Source organism: Capra hircus, chromosome 9 (genome assembly GCF_001704415.2).
Source record: "Capra hircus breed San Clemente chromosome 9, ASM170441v1, whole genome shotgun sequence".
Lineage (NCBI taxonomy): Eukaryota > Metazoa > Chordata > Mammalia > Artiodactyla > Bovidae > Capra > Capra hircus.
The window spans coordinates 89374798-89394630 of NC_030816.1; the positions used below are offsets into that span (position 1 = coordinate 89374798).

The 19833-nt window shown below is 55.2% G+C and overlaps 1 protein-coding gene across 1 annotated transcript; it reads right to left on the reverse strand.

Moving 5' to 3' along the window:
• On the reverse strand, positions 10685–12921 carry GPR31 (G protein-coupled receptor 31). The gene has a single exon (XM_018053539.1). The coding sequence runs from the start codon at positions 12800–12802 to the stop codon at positions 11852–11854; it is 951 nt and encodes a 316-aa protein (XP_017909028.1). The 5' UTR covers positions 12803–12921; the 3' UTR covers positions 10685–11851.

Consider the following 19833-nt stretch of genomic DNA (forward strand, 5'->3'; position numbering starts at 1 on the left):
AGAGCGGGTTCGTGCCTGCCAAGCTGTTATGCACGTGCATAATTTCTTGCAAATGCGTATGTATGTGTTTTTAATATATACTGACCAGAAGATAATTTTTCTTGGTTTCTGTTACAAAGTAAATGAGATGGTCTTGATCAATTGCTTCTGGATAATTGAGATTTGCACACACATATATATGTATATGTATATATGATATATTAGCACAGGTGAAAATTCAGGGCTAAAGTGTTATCTTCCAAACTGTACACTGATTTTCTTCTGATGACGAGAGGCTGGCTCTTAAAGAAGGCCAGAAAAGTACAGTATTTTAGAATCTTTGTAAGATTTCTGCCAGTGTGCCAGTCCTGGGCATTCCGGGAGGCATCAGGACAGTTTGGTCTAAGTGAATACAGTGTGTCTGCACGCAGTCTCCTGGTGTGTCTCGTGGGGAGGCCCGCTGAAGCAGAGGATCACAGACCAGGCCGCTTGACCAGCGGAAGCTGGCTTCTCAGTGTCTGAGGCCCTGGTGCGGCGGAGCTGGTTCTCCGAGGCCTCTCGCTAGCTTGCAGACGGCCATCTCACTCCTGGGTCCTCATGGCTGTGCTTCTGGGGGGTAGTGTGTGTGTTCTAATCTCTTATAGGGACACCAGTCACATAAGCCTGCATAAGTCACATTAGGGCCACCCTAACGGTATTGTTTTTAACTTAATCGGCTCATAAAGATCCTCTCTCCAAATCTGGGCTTCCCAGGTGGCGTTAGTGGTAAAGAACCTGCCTGCCAATGAAGGAGACATTACAGACCCAGGTTCGATTCCTGGGTCAGGAAGATCCCCTGGAGATGGGCATGGCAACCCACTCCAGTATTCTTGCCTGGAGAATCCCATGGACAGTGGAGCCTGGCAGGCTCCATAGGGTCACGAAGAGTCAGACACGACCGAAGCGGCTTGGCACACAGGCACTCCAGACACAGTCGCGTTCTGAGGAAGAGGGGTCGGGACCCCGGTGTGTTAATCTGGGGGCCACAAGTCCAGCTAGCCCATAAGGGCTAGGTTCCTGGAGGCAGAGCGGCTCTTCATATCCGAGTTGATTTCAAGCCTGAGGACTCATTTCTGGGTGGTGCCCTCCTCCCTGGTAAGGGGCGCCCGGGCAGTCGTTCCCACTGCGGGCTTCAGTCTCCACGTGTGCTCCCCGCTGGATGCTGACAATGACGATGCTGTGGTCCTGGGTGGACACCCCTGCCGTGCTCCCGCTGCAGACGGGCCTCCCCTGGGAGCCTCCGCTGGCCACCTGCCCCCTCCATCTCACCCCACGGGAGGGGGTGGTCCTGCTTCCCCAGCCCCGCCCTCAGCTCCGTAGGGGGCATTCCCCAAAACCCAGGCCACTTCTGTGCTCGACGCAAGAGGGCACCCTCTTCTCTCGGGGACCTCCGGATTGTGGGCAGCGGCTGTGGCTGCAAAAGCAGCTCTGATGGTGCTGGTGGAGGGGGGGCCCTGTGTGCCCACCTGTTTGCACAGACAGGGGATCCCTGGCTCGAGGCTGCAGAGGCCCCTGCTGTCTGATCAGCAGCCCATAGCCTCCCTCACAACCGCAGGGAGAGTCAGGGCTTCACACATGCTTCACAAATATGGTCGATTAGTGGGATTGCAGCACCTCCTCCCACGTGGTGCCTGCTGCCCCGAGGGAGCCGGAGGGACACGCTCGCTGTCCTCGAGCTCAGGGACTGTACACGCGGGGAGGCTGCAGAACCAGCGGTCAGAGTGAGCAGCTGGGGCTTATATTCTCCTGCTATGATTCCGCAACTCATTGAAAACTGCCAGATTGCTTTCTCACATTCTTCCTAGAGTCAGTCATTCAGTTCAGTCGCTCAGTCACGTCCAACTCTTTGTGACCCCATGAACTGCAGCACGCCAGGCCTCCCTGTCCATCACCATCTTCCGAGTCCACCCAAACCCATGTCCATCGAGTTGGTGATGCCATCCAACCATCTCATCCTCTGTCGTCCCCTTCTCCTCCTGCCCCCAATCTTTCCCAGCATCAGGGTCTCTCCCAGTGAGTCAGCTCTTCGCATCAGGGGCCACAGTACAGAGGTTAAGCTGAGTTTCTTTGTTGTGTAATCATCAGCTCTGGGCATAAAGAAAAAAATGTTTTTATGTGACGAAGACTAATGAATGCAGAAAAAAAAATTTGTCCTTTCCTTCTCCTTGAGAATTCCAGACCCCTCCCTGTCTTCTTGAGAGCCCCAGACCCCTGTCTCCTCCTTGGGGACCCTGGGCTGCTTATCAAGCTGCCTAGGAACCGAGTGTCTCAGTTGGACACTGACTGAGCGCACACACTCCTGACTTCGCAGGAGACGTGGGGGCCGGACCTCCTGGACGGGACACTGCCGCCACCTGCTGGGCACAGTCTGCGCTTACAGAAAGTCCAGGCGACCGAGGCCCCAGCATCTCAGAGGGCAAACCTGGCCAGGGTGTCCTGCGTCTCAGTGCGTTCCGTCTTTACGCGAGGTCAGTGGGGTACGGGCCGCCGCCCTGGAGATGCCGTCAGAGGCGGCCAGCAGCCCGGCCTTCCCAAGGAGCTGTCCTTAGCCATCTTTCCAGGTCTGCACCCCCGACCCAGAAAGCCTGGTGTGTGCTCAGCACTCGGGTCTCACTCTTCTCTCCATGAGCACTTTGGTCCCACCTTTGCCAACAAAGGTCCTTCTCATCAAGGCTGTGGTTTTTTCTATGGTCATGTATGGATGTGAGAGTTGGACCATAAAGAAAGCTGAGTGCCGAAGAATTGATGCTTTTGAACTGTGGTGTTGGAGAAGACTCTTGAGAGTCCCTTGGACTGCAAGGAGATCCAACCAGTCCATCCTAAAGGAGATCAGCCCTGGGATTTCTTTGGAAGGATTGATGCTAAAGCTGAAACTCCAGTACTTTGGCCACCTGATACAAAGAGCTGACTCATTGGAAAAGACCCTGATGCTGGGAGGGATTGGGAGCAGGAGGAGAAGGGGACGACAGAGGATGAGATGGCTGGATGGCATCACCGACTCAATGGACATAGGTTTGGGTGAACTCCGGGAGCTGGTGATGGACAGGGAGTCCTGGCGTGCTTCGGTTCATGGGGTCGCAAAGAGTCGGATATGACTGAGTGACTGAATTGAACTGAAAATTCCAGTGTTGCTGTTTCTGTTTGTCTTGGTGGGGAGGAGCGACTCGCAGGCCCTGAGGGACCAAAGCTGAGTGTGGCAGGGGTCTCAGGGGCCCGGGGGAGCAGACGCAGAGCCCTCTGTGTGGGAATTATGATGAGTCTCCTGTTAAGTCGGAGCTGGGCTTCCCGCGCTCTCCCCTGGAGGCGTTCATGCCCCGCACCCCCAACTTGGGGCGGGGAAGGAATCTGTTGATGGTCTACGGCTGAAGGAGGGACGCTGCCAGATGCTTGCCAGGAACTCGGGTACCAGGGTTTCCACAGGCCAGTGGCGGTTACCACGGTTACTAGACAGGTGGGCAGGAGCAGGAGGGGAGCAGCCCCCGTTGCCAGTGCCCAGGAAAGCCCTTCCCTCTTGCGGTCTGGTGTGAGTGGGCAAGGAAGCTGGGAGACCCCAATCTGCTGGACGCCCCCTCCCGTCTCTCGGCCACGGAGGACAGCAGGGTCCCTTCGTCTGCCTCTCTGTTGATAAACCGGCTCTCTTTATCAGCTCTCCACACACACACCTTAAATGTCAGGTTGGGAATTTAATTTTCAAGTAATGCAACTGCTGAGTCACCATAGTTTTCAGGGAATCTTGCTACCTCGTTTTTGCTGTTTTCTTCCTTTATCTTAACAGTGTTTGCCTTTGTGTTGGCAAAAGGCATAGCCAGTGCGTTTTTCTAGGCAGACAGCCCTTCAGATTTTATGATGCTGGTGTTTGGAATCACAGTGAATGTTTTAGAGTAAATTAAAGCTCTAACTGCTTGCAGGCTTGTTATGGTGCAGCAGGATTGGGGGAGGGGGCGGTTCTCAGTAAATAAATGCATGATAGCATCAGAGTTCTAGTAAAAATGAGAAAACTGAGTCATGAGACGGTCCTAGAGATTCTCCCACTTGACACAGAAATTCAAGTTAGAAATCAAAAGGGTGTGCCTGCAACTCCCCCTGAGCTGAGCTCACAGCAGCTTGGAGGAATTATTTCCATAAAATACATTTATTTTCTCTAGTATGGTGAGTGTGTTCACACGCAACATTCCTGATCAGCCTTAAAAAGTTTCTTTTGCCTGTATTTTAAATTTGGAAATAATTGCTATAATTAAATATGTTTCTTTTTTTAAAAAATATATTTCTTGAGTTTTAATAACTTGGACCGAAAGGAGATCAACTCACTCAGTCCTAAAGGAAATCAACCCTGAATATTTATTGGGAGGACTGATGCTGAAGCTGAAGCTCTAATACATTGGCCCATTTGAAAGAGCTGGCTCATTTGAAAAGGCCCTGATACTGGGAAAGACTGAAGGCAAGAGGAGAAGGGGGCAGCAAAGGATGAGGCGGTTAGATGGCATCATTGACTCAATGGACAAGAATCTGAGCAAACTCTGGGGGGTAGTGGAGGACAGAGGAGCCTGGCGTGCTGCAGTCCATGGGGTCAGGAAAGGTCTAACTCAACCTAGTGACTCAAAAACAACAACAACGAAACGAAGCAAGGCCTGTAGCTTAGCCCTGGGGACTGTGTTTCATGCAGGTGTTGGACCAGGTAGGGTTGTGGTGAGAACTGGCTACTTTTTTCTAAGTGAAAAATCGTGTCATACGAGTATATAGCTACTAGAGTGGTTTGTGCTTTTGTCCAGAGGTGGGACAGTCCCTTGGGTTTGAGCCCCTTGGACAGCAAGGAACTCAGTCCTGAATATTCACTGGACGGACTGATGTTGAAGCTGAAACTCCAATACTTTGGCCACCTGGTGCGAAGAACTGACTCATTTGAAAAGACCCTCAAGCTGGGAAAGATTGAAGGTGGGAGGAGAAGGGGAGGACAGAGGATGAGATGGCTGGATGGCATCACGACTTGACGGACATGAGTTTGAGTGGACTCCGAGAGTTGGGGATGGACAGGGCGTGCTGCGGTCCGTGGGCTCGCAGAGAGTCGGACACGCCTGAGCGACTGAACTGAGCTGAACTGAGAAACAAGCCTGTCCTCTGCGCTGAACTCCCGTGTGTCTAACACGGCTGTGCGAACACACAGCCTGATCTGATAGGGGCTGAATCTAACCGAGAACTGTTCAGTTTCACGTCGAACGGAAACCAAATGCGCGCGCTCTGGGGACTCCAGACTGTCCCTAATGCGGGCACAGGAAGACGGCAGAGCAAAGCCAGGGGTGGGGGTGGCGCGAGTCGGGGATCCGAGGACAGGAGGGCACTGCGGACGGGAGGGAACGCAGGCCCAGGTGAAGCGGCCGCGGGGGGCGGGGGCGGCGGAAACGGAAATGAAGCGCCAAGAGCAGACCTCCAGCGACCTGCCCCGGCGGCCGAGCTGGTCACTGCTGCGGCACCGCGAAGCGGAGGGCGAGAGTGGAGGAGAGCGCGCCTCCCTGAGGGGCAGGCAGGATGCGCACAGGTGCAGGGGTTCATTTAAAGGGCCTCCTGCACCCGCGGGCTGCAGGCTGCGGAGGGTTTCTGCCTTCGGGTCTGAGCGCCGAGTGCCTCCTTCTCGGGGAAACCCGGGGTTCTGCCTCTAAGGCCCCCTCCTGATCGGACGAGGCCCACCCCGTCAGGAAGGGTGAGCTCCTCTCCTCACAGGCAGATGCTGACCCGTCCGCAGGCTCTTCCACACATCACCTGGATTAGGGTCTGGTGAGTCCCTGGGCACCCAGGTCGGGCTGTGTGGACACGGACAGGTAACCATCGCGCTGACCGGAGAAGGGAAGCTGGAAAATCATCTGAAACTCGGGGTGGGGGGTCGGGCTTCCCAGGTGGCCGGTGCTTTAGGGTGAGGGTCTGTCAGTGAGCCTGCTGCTCAGAGCCCAGTTGGCAAGGAATCCGCCTGTAGTGCAGCAGACCTGGGTTCAGTGCCTGGGTCGGGAGACCCCCTGGAGGAGGAAGTGGCCCCCCACTCCAGTGCTCTTGCCCGGAGAATCCCAGGGACAGCGGAGCCTGGCGGGCTGCCGTCCACGGGGCCGCAAGAGTCAGACATGACTTAGTGACTAGATCACCACCACCGTAGGTCAGTGAAGCCACTTCAGTGCTCATTTACTGGGATGCCGTGGACTTTCCTGGTAGCGATGTGCCTTGATCATACGGGTTCCCAGGTGGCTCAGTGGTAAAAAATACCTGCCTGCCGACGTGGGTGACGTGGAGACACAGGTTCAGTCCCTGGGTCGGGAAGACCCCCTGGAGGAGGGCACAGCAACCCACTCCAGTGCTCTTGCCCGGAGAATCCCAGGGACAGCGGAGCCTGGCGGGCTGCCGTCCACGGGGCTGGACATGACTGAGAACAGGCAGCGGCAGGGACGTGCGGACCGGAGCTCACGAAGGTGTAGCTGCTCGCAGGGGCCAGGAGGGCCACCCAGCCGCCAGGACGGACTGGCAGGGAGGCCACTCCAGAGTGTGGCTCCACCCCACCAAAGCCTGGGATGGGGTGGTCTGTGCCCAGGGCTGCCAGTTTTCAGAGAAGAGGTGAAAATCTAGACTTTAAAAAATGTAGAGTCTTGGGTCTTCTTAACTAGGTATAGTATAAGGCAAATTAAAAGTTACTTGTGAGGCAACCAGAAGCCTCCTGTGGGTGGAGCGCAGCCTTCGGGCAGCTGTTAGAATTCTGAGATGGACGAGGACTTAACAATCCAGGCACAGTGGCAGCCTGGGGAGGCCCCTCCTGCACCCCTGGGTGGTCAGGTGGGTGCTGTGATGGTGCAGTGCACGCCAGGGGGCTGGTACACGCCAGGTGGCGGGGTGCACGCCAGGGAGCTGCTACATGCCAGGTGGCCGAGTGCTTGCCAGGGGGCCGGTACACGCCAGGTGGCTGTGCAGGGCCGTGCAGGGCCTCAGAGGTCAGGCCGGGACCCTCTCTCCTGCTCCGTCTCCCACGCCCTGTGCGGCACACTCACATCTCTGTCCTCCATCCTCTGAGCCTCACGTGGGACCAGGAACGCCCTGGGGCGCGTCCTCCACTCTGCTCTCCCCTACTCGGAGGTAAAGTGAAGTCACAGGACAAAGACCAGCGCGTTAAGCAAACTGTCCCGTTGAATGCGAATGTGGAAACCATCTGTGCCGCTTGTCCAGGGGCTGGACTGATGGAGAGAAGCTCCCATCAGGTTCCCGCCGGCCCAGCCTGGGGCGGGGAGTGCCCGGGGAGGCGGCGGGCCTGGTGAACTTGAGGTGTCAGCCTGGGTACCGGGGGGCGGCGGGGGAGGGTGTGAAAAGGGCCTGCGCCTCACAGCTCCCGGTCTCCCGTTGTCTGACCGCAGTTGGCAGACGGCTGCTCTGCAGGGCGCTGTGCACTGAAGACCCCAGGCGTCTGATGTGCACGGGTCAGGACGTGGTCCCGAGGGCTGGCCGTCCTCCCAGCCGTCCTTCCAGTGAACGGTCATCTCCCTTTCCGGATGGAGACATGGGCCCCACCTGGTGATGGGTTCGAGTTTCCCTGGCCAAAGGGCAGTGGGGCTGAACCTCCAGCTGAGGCCGGAGCACTCCCGGGGACGGCAGCCCATCCCGCCCTGACTCCAGGCTCCCGGGGGTCCCATGCCTGAGGCTGGGCACGGGGGGCCCTCAGCCCTGCGTCCAGGGAGTGGCTTCTCCGACCACCCTCAGGACACGTGTCCCCCGACCTACGGTTCTAGTGAAAAAGAGGCTTAGACACGGAAGCTGCCTGAGATCCCGGTGGATTACAGAGCAGGGTGGCCGCAGAATGAACCCGCTGAGGGCCTGGTTCTTGCCTTCTTCTCTGTCTCTGAAGTCATCAAGTGTTTCCTGATTTTCAGAGAAACGTTTCTCCCCTTCACATCCCTTGGGAGGGCTACTACCAAAGTGAACAAGCAAAACCGGATATGATAAGGGCTGGCAAGGAGGTGGGGAAATTGGAGCCCTCGTGCACAGCCGGCAGGAGCGTGGACCGGTGACAGAACTGTGCGTACAGGGCGCGGAATCCTCAGACCGCTGGACCCAGAGCCTCGGGCCCGGCGCCCCTCTGCGGGCACGGCTCCTCCCATTTTAAAGAGATCCCTATTAAACAGTGAATAAAGTGCATTTTTAAACTTTAAATCAGGTTGATTTGAGTATGTGTTTAGTCTGCAGATTTATTAAGCATCTACTGTGCGCCAGGCCTGGTGCAAGGAGCCTCCAGGGTGGGGAGCACAGATGGGAGGCCCACGCAGGCCTGCGGGCCGGGGTGAGGCAGGCCGCGGGCAGGGGCGGTGGCGAGAGGGCGGCGGGGAGGGGGCCGAGGGCCAGGGTGAGGCAGGCCATGGGCAGGGCGGCGGCGAGAGGGCGGTGGGCAGGGGGCCGCGGGCAGGGTGAGGCAGACCTCGGGCAGGGGCGGCGGGCAGGGGGCGGCGGGGAGGGGCTTCCGGGACAGAGTTGGGAACATCCCAGCCTGGAATCTGCACCTGCAGGCCGTGTGACCCAGGTGGGCGCAGAGGCTGCTAGAGTCTGGAAAGGGGAAGGAGAAGGTGGCCGGGATTTTCAAAGCACGACGGCGTGATCTGAGCAGAGAAAGAAATACATCTCTCGTAGGGAAATCCGGGTCAGAGCTGAGGCAGGGCTGAGATTTGCAAGACGCACAGCAAGGCTGGGGACCCGCCGCGTTACAAGCAGTGAGTCAGGGGAGAAGAGAAACCAAAACCTCCGCCTGCAGCAGGATGGCTGTGGTTCCGACACCGCCGCGTACTGTGTACTCACACTTTCATTCTGAGTCATTTCCTTACTCACAGAAAATAATCTGGAGAAGACAGCCTCCATGCTCCGTGTCTTTAAAGAAAAGGCCCATCCGAGTGCAGAGCTGGCGTCCGACGGGAGAGGCAGGACCAGGCGGCCAAAACATCCTCAGAGATGCCTGGAGGATCCTGAACCTTCCACACACAGAAGTTTGTCCCGTTTCACAGGATCCTTAGGAAATATGCAGAAAGGAATTACTGGAAGGAAAAAATAGCAATAAAGCTTTGATTTAGCAGAGCTGCTGGACACCCGGCTCAGGAGGCTGTGTTGAGGGTGAACAGCTGAGTCCCCAGAGGGACCACAGGCTGGGGGCACATAAACAGAGCTTGCTGACTGAGCAGGCGACGTGGAGATGGCCGGGCAGCCCCTGCGGCGCGCTGTGTCCTGGGCCGGGCTCAGTGCCCACAGTTTCACGTCGTTTCAGCCATGCGACCGCCCTGTGTGGTCCTCTCTACTGTCCCCGTTTGACAGGAGAGGAAAGTTCAGAGCAGTTGGATGAGCTGTCCCAGGTCACAAGGCAAGGACGTCACGGAGAAGCAGGCTGACCTGGGGCCCCGGGCATGACCGCTGACCCCGGGACGCTCAGCCTGGCTGCACAGCGGCAGACGCTGTTGCTCAGTCGTGTCTGACTCTACGAGCCTGTGGGCTGCAGCCCACCAGATTCCTCTGTCCATGGGCTTCTCCAGAAAGAAGGCTGGAGTGGGTCGCCGTTGCCTTCTCCAGGGGATCTTCCTGACCCAGGGATCAAACCCAGGCCTCTTGCATCTTCTGCACTGGCAGGTGGATGCTTTACCCGGCAGCCACCTGGGAAACCCAACGAAAGTCAAGAGGGGGCTTCAGACCTTCCCATGCCTCCCAGACCAACTGAGTCAGAACCCCCGGGGTGAGCTGAGGCATCCAGATTTCAAAAGTTCCCGGGCTGATACCACAGCGAGTCCAGGAGACGGTCATCAGGACCCTGAGAGGCAGAAGTTCTGTGACGAGACCTCCCCATTTGGCCCCCCTGGGTGCGGGCAGAGCCACTGGCCCCAGCGTTGTGGAGGGAGCCCGGAAGGACGGGTGTCGGAAGCAGGCAGTGCCCAGTGTGCGCCAGCAAGCCTGTCCAGACGGTCACATGGGCTGGCTCTCCCCACGCCCGCCCAAGGGTACCTGATATCTAGACAGCTACATGTTTTCAGGGTGTGGATTTACCTGCATAGGGACGTAAATGTCATCAGCGCGAGGACGGTTAGTTTCTTAACCAAAACCCTAACTGGGTTATCAGTAAGGCTTATGGGGAACTAATCATAATATGGGAAATGCTTACATTGAACGCTAGTTTCTTTAAGTTCAGTTCTGTTGCTCATTTGTCTGACTCTGTGACCCCATGTCCTGCAGCACGCCAGGCTTCCCTGTTTCTTTAAAGCAGCGTTAAAAATTATATATGCAGTAAGATCAAAGGAAGAAAAATGGAGACAATTCTTTTCTCTGAGACAGAAGAAACACAGTTTAGAATCCACATCAGAGAGTCTACTCAGAGGCATCACACCTCATCTGGTCCTGTTTCCCTCCTAAGGCCTTTGAAACTGTTCACTCGGGAGGAGCTGAACTCCGAGGAGAGAGCGCAGTGTCGCTGGGTGACCCGCGTTCCCTGGAGCCCTGGGCACACTGTGCCTAGCACTGTGGCCTGCATCCTTCAGGGGCACAGTAGAAAGGCCATGCCCACATTTCACGCCTGGTTCTGGCAAGGAGCCTACATGGGAGGCACACGGGTCCTGGAAAGGAGGTAGCTTTGCCATTTTTTGTTATCTAATTCCAGCAGTTCTAACCTTAAATACTGCAACAATCATGGAGCCACCTTCTGGGAAAAGCAGAAGTCTCTCCCTGGGGGCGGTACAGGTAAAGGTCATGTGAGGCCCCAGTGTGGGCTGCCTGGGGCCCAGCGCTCCAGGCAGATCCTGAGACGCAGCGCTCCAGGCAGAGCCCGGGGCCCAGCGCTCCAGGCAGATCCTGAGACCCAGCGCTCCAGGCAGAGCCCAGGCCTCATCTAAGCATCTTAGAGTCTCTCTGGGGCGGCATCACCGCCTTGAACAGAGAACGGGCGATGAGGCAGGTATGAAGGTGATGTTCTAAGTCCTCTGTCAGCAGCGTGGGCTGCAAATCTGGGACATCATTTAAGAGAGAGGAGGAGGCCACTATTGCCGGTTTCCAGGGGCTCTGCCCACCTCCTCTGCAGTGGCCTTGCTCCCGGCCAGGCCCCAGCCACCTTGCTCAGGACTTTGGCGTCGAGGGCATTGGGGTGGAAAGCACGCTGTCACACGCAAAGTGGTGTCTCACTCCGAGTGCTCCTTCTAGGAGGCTCAAACAGAGAGAGGAAGCAGACGGATTCTCAGAAGCACGTAGCCATTCAAACCTTAGAGAGTTCTACGAGCACTTTTGAGAGGTTTAGTAAGAAAGCGCTCCTAATAACAAAGGTAGGCACTGACCGTGCTGTCTTGGTGTGACCTATAATTTATGCAAGTGAAGCTCGAGTTTATCAAACCACGGTGAGCTAAGCAGAGCTGAGCACGGGACGCTTACACCCGGCGGAACCTGGTTTCAGCCCCGAAGCCCCACTTCCCCACGTCAGTTACCACGGTCTGCACAGCAGGTGCCAAAGAGCAGTTTGCTTTAACAAATCAGCAGAGGAAGTTAAGTGATTTGCCAACGCCGAACCGTCAGAACCACACCAGCCATGCCACCTTCCTCCTCCTCCCCCTCCTTCAGCGGACACCAGAGCATCTTTCCTCAGCTCTGAGCGTGGGGCCATGACTGAGCAGTTCAGCCTGCCTCAGAATTGTGTCACGGAGGCTCTGCCGGCTCAGTTTTGTGTAGCGGCTCCGTGAGGCTCCATCGCTGGAGGAAATCCCCATGACCACGGTGGGGAGTGTGTAGAGCCTAATCCTGACTTCCCATCCTGCTTGCTCGCCCCCGGGGGAGTCGTCCTGGAGACGGGAAGGGCGGGCGGTCCTCAGGAGTCCGAGTCTCTGAGGTCCCAGCCCGGGGCCTCTGCGTGCCGCTGGCGGGCGCGCAGGGTGAGGCTGTAGAAGAGCTTGCGGTAGGAGTGCCGGAAGGCGGGGCTGGAGAAGCAATACACCACGGGGTTCAGCACGCCCTGCAGGTAGGTGAGGCTGCCGGTCACGTCGGCCGCGTGGACCGCGGCGCTCCGGAGCCCGCAGGCGCGCGCCCCCCGGGAGGCAGCCAGCAGGACGCGGGCCACGAAGCAGGGCAGAAAGCACAGCGCGAACAGCGCGCCCACCGCGCCCACCAGCGCCTGCGCCCGCCGCAGCTTGGGCTGCCTGTCCGGCTCCCGCAGCCGCTGCCGCAGGGTCCTGAGGATGCCCGCGCTGCAGAACAGGATGAGGCCGAAGGGCAGGATGAACTGGATGAAGAAGAGCGCCTCCTGCCAGAGGCGACGGAAGGAGGACTCTTCCTGGGGCTCGGAGCTGGGGCAGTCCGCCTCCGAGAGGAGCGCGCTCTGGTGGGTGAGCGCGGCCATGAGCAGCCAGACCAGGGCCGAGATGCCCCAGGCCGCCCGCAGGGACAGCGCGTTGACCCTGAGCCTGGAGTGGACCACCCGCAGGTAGCGGTCCAGGGTGACGGCCGTGAGGAAGGCCACGCCCGAACCGCGGCACAGGGCGCGCAGGAAGAGCAGCGCCTGGCAGGACGTGCGCCCCAGGCCCCAGCTCTTGCGTCCCAGGTAGAAGGCGGCGTGGAAGGGCAGGCAGGAGGCCAGCAGGAGGTCCGCCAGGACCAGGTTGAACAGGTAGATGGCGTAGGGCTTCCACACCTTCAGACGGAAGAAGAAGGTCCAGAGCGCCACGGCGTTGCCCAGCGTGCCCAGCCCGCACTCCAGCAGCAGCAGCGAGGCCGCGGCCACCTCCGCTGCGCGGCTGTGCTCCGAGCAGTTGGGCTGCAGCATGTCGCGAGTCCTCGCCGTCCGTCTGTCCGTCCGTCTGTCTGCGGGGCCGAGGCTTCCAGAGCGAAAGTCAGGGATGGAGCCCAAGGCTGTGCTGGTTCCCACCGGGGCAGACGGCACACTGACAGCATCCGGATAAAGTAAAATTTGTTTGGGGAAAGAGGATCAGGAGCAGAGGGAAAAAACCCTTGCAGTTTTGTTCTGCCCTGAAAAAGGGGAAATTGTGTTTCACTTCCTGTCGTCCTGTGTTAAATCCAGCACTTTATCCTGAGGGTCTGCGTGTGGCCCCTGCGGGGCTTGGGAAGTTCAGGAAGACTTTAGTTAAGACAACGGTGGGAACAGATTGTTCTCGAGTTGGCACTGTCTTCCGACAGTCAGACCCGGTGCTGCGGTCCCAGAGAAGAGGAGGTGGACGACCCGGTCATTCGATGGTTGCCCACTTTCACTTGTCCTTTCATTTCATCAGAGCTGATCTTCTGTTGAGGAGAAGATCCTCCCCTCCCCTCCCACGCCCGCCGCATGGGGACCAGCACCTCCGGGTCTCCACGGGCTTGGAAAGCAGAGTAAAATCAGTGATGGGTCTGGATGCACGGACTCCACCAGCCTGTCCGGCCCACGAGCCCAGGGACGCACTCCGTATGCTGGTGATGCTCCGCGTGTCTGACGCACGAGCAGAGTCGAAGCTAAACGGGGGCGAACCCGCCCTTCTGACCTGATCCCAATTCACTCAGGTCTTGGCCCGCTCTTCACCCTGATTCTCCCTGTTTCTGTTCAGCCTGAATTTTTTTTCTTTCTTTTTTGACTTCATGACAGGCAGGATCTTAGTTCCCTGACCAGGGATTGAACCTGTGTGCCCTGCAATGGCAGTGTGAAGTTCTTACCCTCTATCACTAGGGATTTCCCTGTTCATCCTGGTTTGAGCTTTGGAGTCAAATAGAGTTCAGTTCCATCCGGCTTCCCCACTTAGCCGCTCTGCGGGGTGCATGTGAGGACATCTGTGAGCAGGGTCCCCGTGTCTGAGACTCTCACACGCATGGTGCTGGGCACCGTTATCTGGGAGATCACGGGTGCCAGACACGGGTGCTGCGGTCGTCATTAACCTCTATCCAGTACTTACACTTTGAACAAAACTTTTTTCTCCCAGCGCAGTGATACAATTCCACACCTGGCTTCAGTTCCACGTGCTACGACACCTTCGTTGCTGAGGCCTGAGCTGGAAGCTGCAGGGGATTTTCCAACAGTGGGGACTGCTAGCTGCAGTGTGTCCTCCGTGTTCCAGGCGCCGTCGTGTGCGCGCCTGTGCTACTGCTTTGAACTGAGTGGTGCGAGGTGGAGAAGGTACAGGTCTAAGCGCTGCATCGTGGATGGAGGCGCGGCGGCTCAGAGAGGCGAGGCCACTGGCTCCAGGTCACAGGGCGGCGAGCGGCAGGGGCCGGGTGCTCCCAGCCCAGCCTGCCCCAGAGCCCGCGTCTCGGCCACGCTGCCCACGGCTTCCACGCCTGCGGCAGCCTCACTCCTGTGTGCGTGGGAAGTCCAGGCCGCAGCAAGCCCGCCGCGGCCTTTGGTCTGCGTGACTTTTCCGGCACTTGGACTTGTATTCCTTCTTGCTTTACTTCTGTCGGGCTTTCCTTTCCAGCTGGACCGCCAGCACTCACATCCTTCCGTCTCTGCATCATGCAGGCCCGCCTGCCCCCTATTTCCCTGAAAGGTGCATTTGGAGAGTCGTCTAAGCTTTTGCAATTGCAGAAACGTCCCACTTGGTGCCTCCGGCGACGCCTCCAGGGACACGAGAGGATGTGTTCGTTCCAGCTGGAACGAGGGCTGGCTGGAGACCACCAGTGTCTCCAGGGATGCTGTGGTTCCTGGTGACGCCCAGGAAAGCTGGCACTTACTCAGCTGCTCAGGGGCAGAAGTTACACAAACTCAGGAAAGAAACGGATTAAATCATTCAATGCATTGAAAACTTGGAGAGACCTTAAAAGCTACTACCCCTTAACTGCAGATTCACAGTATACCAAAAACTTTCTAAATTATCAATATTTTCAATACTAAATTATTAATATTCTCAATATACTCAATTACTCAATAAGTAACCTAAACATTAATGATTATGTATTTTTTAAATATAAAAGGGAAATAATTATATATTTTAATATATAATTATTTATATAATATATAAGTAATTATATGTTTCCTTTTAAATATAGAAAATCAAAGTTATAGAGTAAAAAAAATTCTGCTTCTTTTTCTCAGCATACTGGTCTGTTCTCCTTACTTCTGGAAGATGGTATTGTCCTTTAAGAAGTTTGCTGTGATCCGTACAGTCAAAGGCTTTGGTGTAGGCAATAAAGCAGAAATAGATGTTTTTCTGAAACTCTCTTGTTTTATCTATGATCCAACAGATGTTGGCAATTTGATCCCTGGTTCCTCTCCCTTTTCTAAATCCATCTTGAACGTCTGGAAGTTCATGGTTTACATACTGTTGAAGCCTGGCTTGGAGAATTTTCAGCATTACTTTGCTAGCCTGTGAGATGAGTGCAATTGTGTGGTAGTTTGAACATTCTTTGGCATTGCCCTTCTTTGGGATTGAAATAAAAATTGACCTTTTCCAGTCCTGTGGCCACTGCTGAGTTTTCCATATTTGCTGGCATATTGAGTGCAGCACTTTCACAGCATCATCTTCCAGGATTTGAAACAGCTCAACTGGAATTCCATCACCTCCACTAGCTTTGTTTATAGTCATGCTTCTTAAGGCCCACTTGACCTCATATTTCAAGATGTCTGGCTCTAGATAAGTGTGAGTGATCACACCATCGTGATTATCTGGGTCATGAAGATCTTTTTTGTACAGTTCTTCTGAGTATTCTTGCCACCTCTTCTTAATATCTTCTGCTTCTGCTAGATCCATACCATTTCTGTCCTTTATTGAGCCCATCTTTGTGTGAAATGTTCCCTTGGTATCTCTGATTTTCTTAAAGAGATCTCTAGTCTTTCCCATTTTATTGTTTTCCTCTATTTCTTTGCATTGATTGCTGAGGAAGGCTTTCTTATCTCTCCTTGCTGTTCTTGGGAACTCTGCATTCAGGTGGGTATATCTCTCCTTTTCTCCTTTGCCTTTAGTAAAGAAACAGTCTAATATACAGAACGTGATAAACTTGCTTTACAGGACTTTGTGCTTTTCTTGAGACATTTCCGTCTGTCCCAGCACGTGAAATCCCAGAAACCCTTCTGTGGTGCCCATGCCAGTGAGCAGATTTGGTCCACGGGGGACAGGCTCCCAGAGGGCGGCTCCGGCAAGGGTCCCTGCAGGACCCTTTCGACGCTGTGCCGCTGTCGAAATTTCCATGCTATGAGTGAACGAAGGTCCCTGGAAGCTGTGCCACATGGAGGATAGGCAGGGAGGAGGGGCGTCGCCTCTGGGGGCCTGCACTTGCTGGAGGAGCCCTCATACTTGGGGAAACTCACCAGAAGGGGCTTCACCGAGGGGCTGGGTGTGAGCAACATTCAGCCAGGGAGCCCTTTCTCCTTCCAGACCGAGGATCCGCACGGGAGCTCGGCGTCTGGACAGTGTGCGAGCAGGGCGGCAGCTGCCGACGTTTGGTAAGGTGGCAAGTCTTCTGCCTGAACCACGCGTGGGCCGCAGCGTAATCTTCAGGTCAGTCACCCGGTCGTGTCAGAGTCTTTCGACCCCATGGGCTGCAGTATGCTGTTCATGCACGGATGGACCCAGAGATGACCGCCCTGAGTGGAAGCAGTCAGACAGAGACGAGCACCACGTGCTGTCACGCACGCGTGGGATCCAAAGGGTGGCACAGATGAACCGGACAGAACAGGTTTGTGGTTGCCAAGGGGCTGGGGGGGGCTGGGGGACGGATGGCCTGGGAGTTCGGGGTTAGCAGATGCCAGCTATTACGTACAGAGCGGATAAACAACCAGGTCCTACTGCACAGCGCAGGGAACTGTCTCCAACATTCTATAACAAACCATAACGGAAAGACTATGAAAAAGCATGCATGTCTGTGTAACTGGGTCACTTTGCTGTACAGGAGATTTTATCACAGCATTGTAAATCAACTTTATTTCGATAAAACAGTTTTTTAAAAAAGCCCTCATGTGATAATGAGCTAGCAGATATGGACAGTGTGTGCACACGTGCGTCTGTGTGGGCATCACAGTCTCTACACTGAGCTGAGAGGAGCTCAGCTAGTTTTCAGGGAAGACGACTATTACATTAGGTCTTTATTTGCCTCGAAGGCAACTTGGATAACTGTTGTTAGGACGCCGTGGCCCCTGGCTTGCGCTCCTCCCCACGCCTGGACGAGGGGCAGTGATGCTGTGGTCCCGAGTTTGCGTCCCTCTCCTCGCCCTCCGGGCAGAGCCTGGGGGCCGGGGGCTAGGGGGCGGTCAGTGCAGCCGCCTCATCCCCACCACCCCCGCCTTCTGCGGCCACAACCCCCCCACCCCGCCACTCTGAGAACCACTCTGAGAACGCACAGCTCGAAGGATGAGGAGAAATCGACGCTTGTCTTCCCAGGCCCTTTCCCAGGTTTGCTTTTTCACAGAGGAGTCTCAGGTTTCGTCTCATTGCAGTCTGATGTCATCTCAGGGCATAGCAAACGGGCGACGCAGTAAAAAGGGAAGTAAAAAAACACAGTAAAAAGGGAAGTCGCTGTTACATAACCGCCCGTTGCACGTGGGCCTTCACATACAGAGCGGGTCGCCCAGTAACTGCTGTGTGTAGCTTGTCTTCCCACCGGGCCCCTCTCTCGGATCAGCGGTGTGACTGCGTGTGGGGTGGGCTTCCTGCCAGACGGTGTGACTGCTCCCCCTTCATGCCCTCCGGCCAGTGCCATCTGCGTTCTCTCGCCTCCTCCCTGCTCTTCTTCCCCCAGACGTGAAAATGGCCAACGTAATTTCTATGCTTATGAGATCGATTGGAAAGTGGTCTAGTGAGCTTTAAATTCTTGTCCTCAAGAGATCAATCATGACTCTCTAATCACACATGTTCTCGCCCTTCCTGACGTCTTTGCCTCTGTGTGTGTGTCTCTCAAGAGGGTGTGATGCCCGTGTCCACATAACGAACTGCGCTGCGAGGCTGCTCGTCACACGAGCAAACACTGCGGTCCTCAGTCTCAGACTGATTCTTCCAAAGAAAACGTGTCCCTCTCAACATATCCCTCTAAAGGTTAAAAACGTTAGAATTCACTGCTACTTCCTTATTAGTAAAGTGATCTATTCTGTCATAGAACATATGGGGAGCTGTAAAGTAAAATAAAACCATTTTCCGTTTTTTTCTAATCCCACTGCTTAGAGACACTGTTTGCTAAAAGTTCGGTGAATTTCCGTCCAGTGCTTTCCGTCAGGTGCTGCTTCACTCAGCTTGCTGCTGCTGTTGGCTCAGTCGCTCAGTCGTGTCAGACTCTCCCGACCCCGTGGGCTGCAGCACACCAGGCCTCCCTGTCCCTCACTGCCTCCCGGAGTTTGCTCAAACTCATGTCCATTCAGTCGGTGATGCCATCCAACCATCTCATCTTCTGTCATCCCCTTCTTCTCCTGCCTTCAGTCTTTCCCAGCATCAGGGTCTTTTCCAATGAGTTGACTCTTCGCATTAGGTGGCTGGAAATTGGAGTTTCAGCTTCATCATCAGTCCTTCCAATGAATATTCAGGACTGATTTCTTTTACAATAGACTGGTTTGATCTCCTTGGAGCCCAAGGGACTCTCAAGAGTCTTCTCCAACACCACAGTTCAAAAGCATCATTTCTTCAGCACTCAGCCTTGTTTATGGTCCAACTCTCATATCCATACATGACCACTGGAAAAACCATAGCCTTGACTAGATGGACCTTTGTTGGCAAAGTAATGTCTCTGCTTTTTAATATGCTGAGTTTGTCATAGCTTTTCTTCCAAGGAGCAAGCATCTTTATTTGCATGTCTGCAGTGATTTTGGAGCCCCCCAAATAGTCTGTCACTGTTTCTATTGTTTCCCTATCTATTTGCCATGAAGTGATGGGACCGGATGCCATGAACTTAGTTTTCTGAATGTTGAGCTTTAGGTCAGCTTTTTCGCTCTCCTCTTTCACCTTCATCAAGAGGCTTTTTATTTTCCTCTTTGCTTTCTGTCGTAAGGGTGGTGTCATCTGCATATCTGAGGTTACTGATATTTCTGCCTGCAATCTTGCCAGCTTGAGCTTCATGCAGCCCAGCATTTTGCATGATGTGCTGTGCGTATAAGTTAAATAAGCCAGGTGACAGTATACGGCCTTGACGGACTCCTTTCCCTACTTGGAACCAGTCTGTTGTTCCACGTCTGGTTCTAACTGTGGCTTCTTGACCTGCATACACGTTGCTTAGGAGGCAGGCAAGGTGGTCTGGTATTCCCATCTCTTTAAGAATTTCCCACAGTTTGTTGTGATCCACACAGTCAAAGGACTTAGTGCAGTCAGTGAAGCAGAAGCAGATGTTTACAAAGTGGATTTTTTTCTCCATTTAATCTGTAATCGTAAATAGCTTCTCATGTCATTATGCTTTGAAATGTTTGGAAATCAGCGTCGCAGACAAGGTGGGGGATATCCTATAGCTGAGCCTTTATTTAGGCCACTAGCTATGACTTTACAAAAGGTTCTAAGAGTCAGAACTTGTGTCCAGGGTACAGGAGGGCTTTCCGTGGGTTTGATCTCAATTTTCGTTGTTCTTAGTAAATAGCTGTGGAGTTGACACAGAAGATTGTGCATTTCTTTGCTTTTCTTTATGGATCTTCTAGGCCAGGAATTGGGGGAGGAAACACACTCTGGGGAGCTCGCCGAGGAGGCACTGGGGGTGGATTCTCCTACCGTGGGACCCTGCAGGGCCCCCGGCTCTACACGCAGCCCCGGGACCGAGCCGTGACCCGGAGGAAGTGCTGCCCCACCGCTCCATCAGTGACCCGGGACGAACCTTGCAGGCTGGCTCCACGCAGCTCTGGGAACCTGCGCTCGGGCCACCACAGCATGGGTTTCAGGGACAGGCCCGCCCCTTCCTGTTTCTCAGGCTTGT

Bases quoted from the DNA above. Each gene is read 5' to 3' on its own strand.
- GPR31 (XM_018053539.1), bottom strand. From the start codon at position 12,802: ATGCTGCAGCCCAACTGCTCGGAGCACAGCCGCGCAGCGGAGGTGGCC.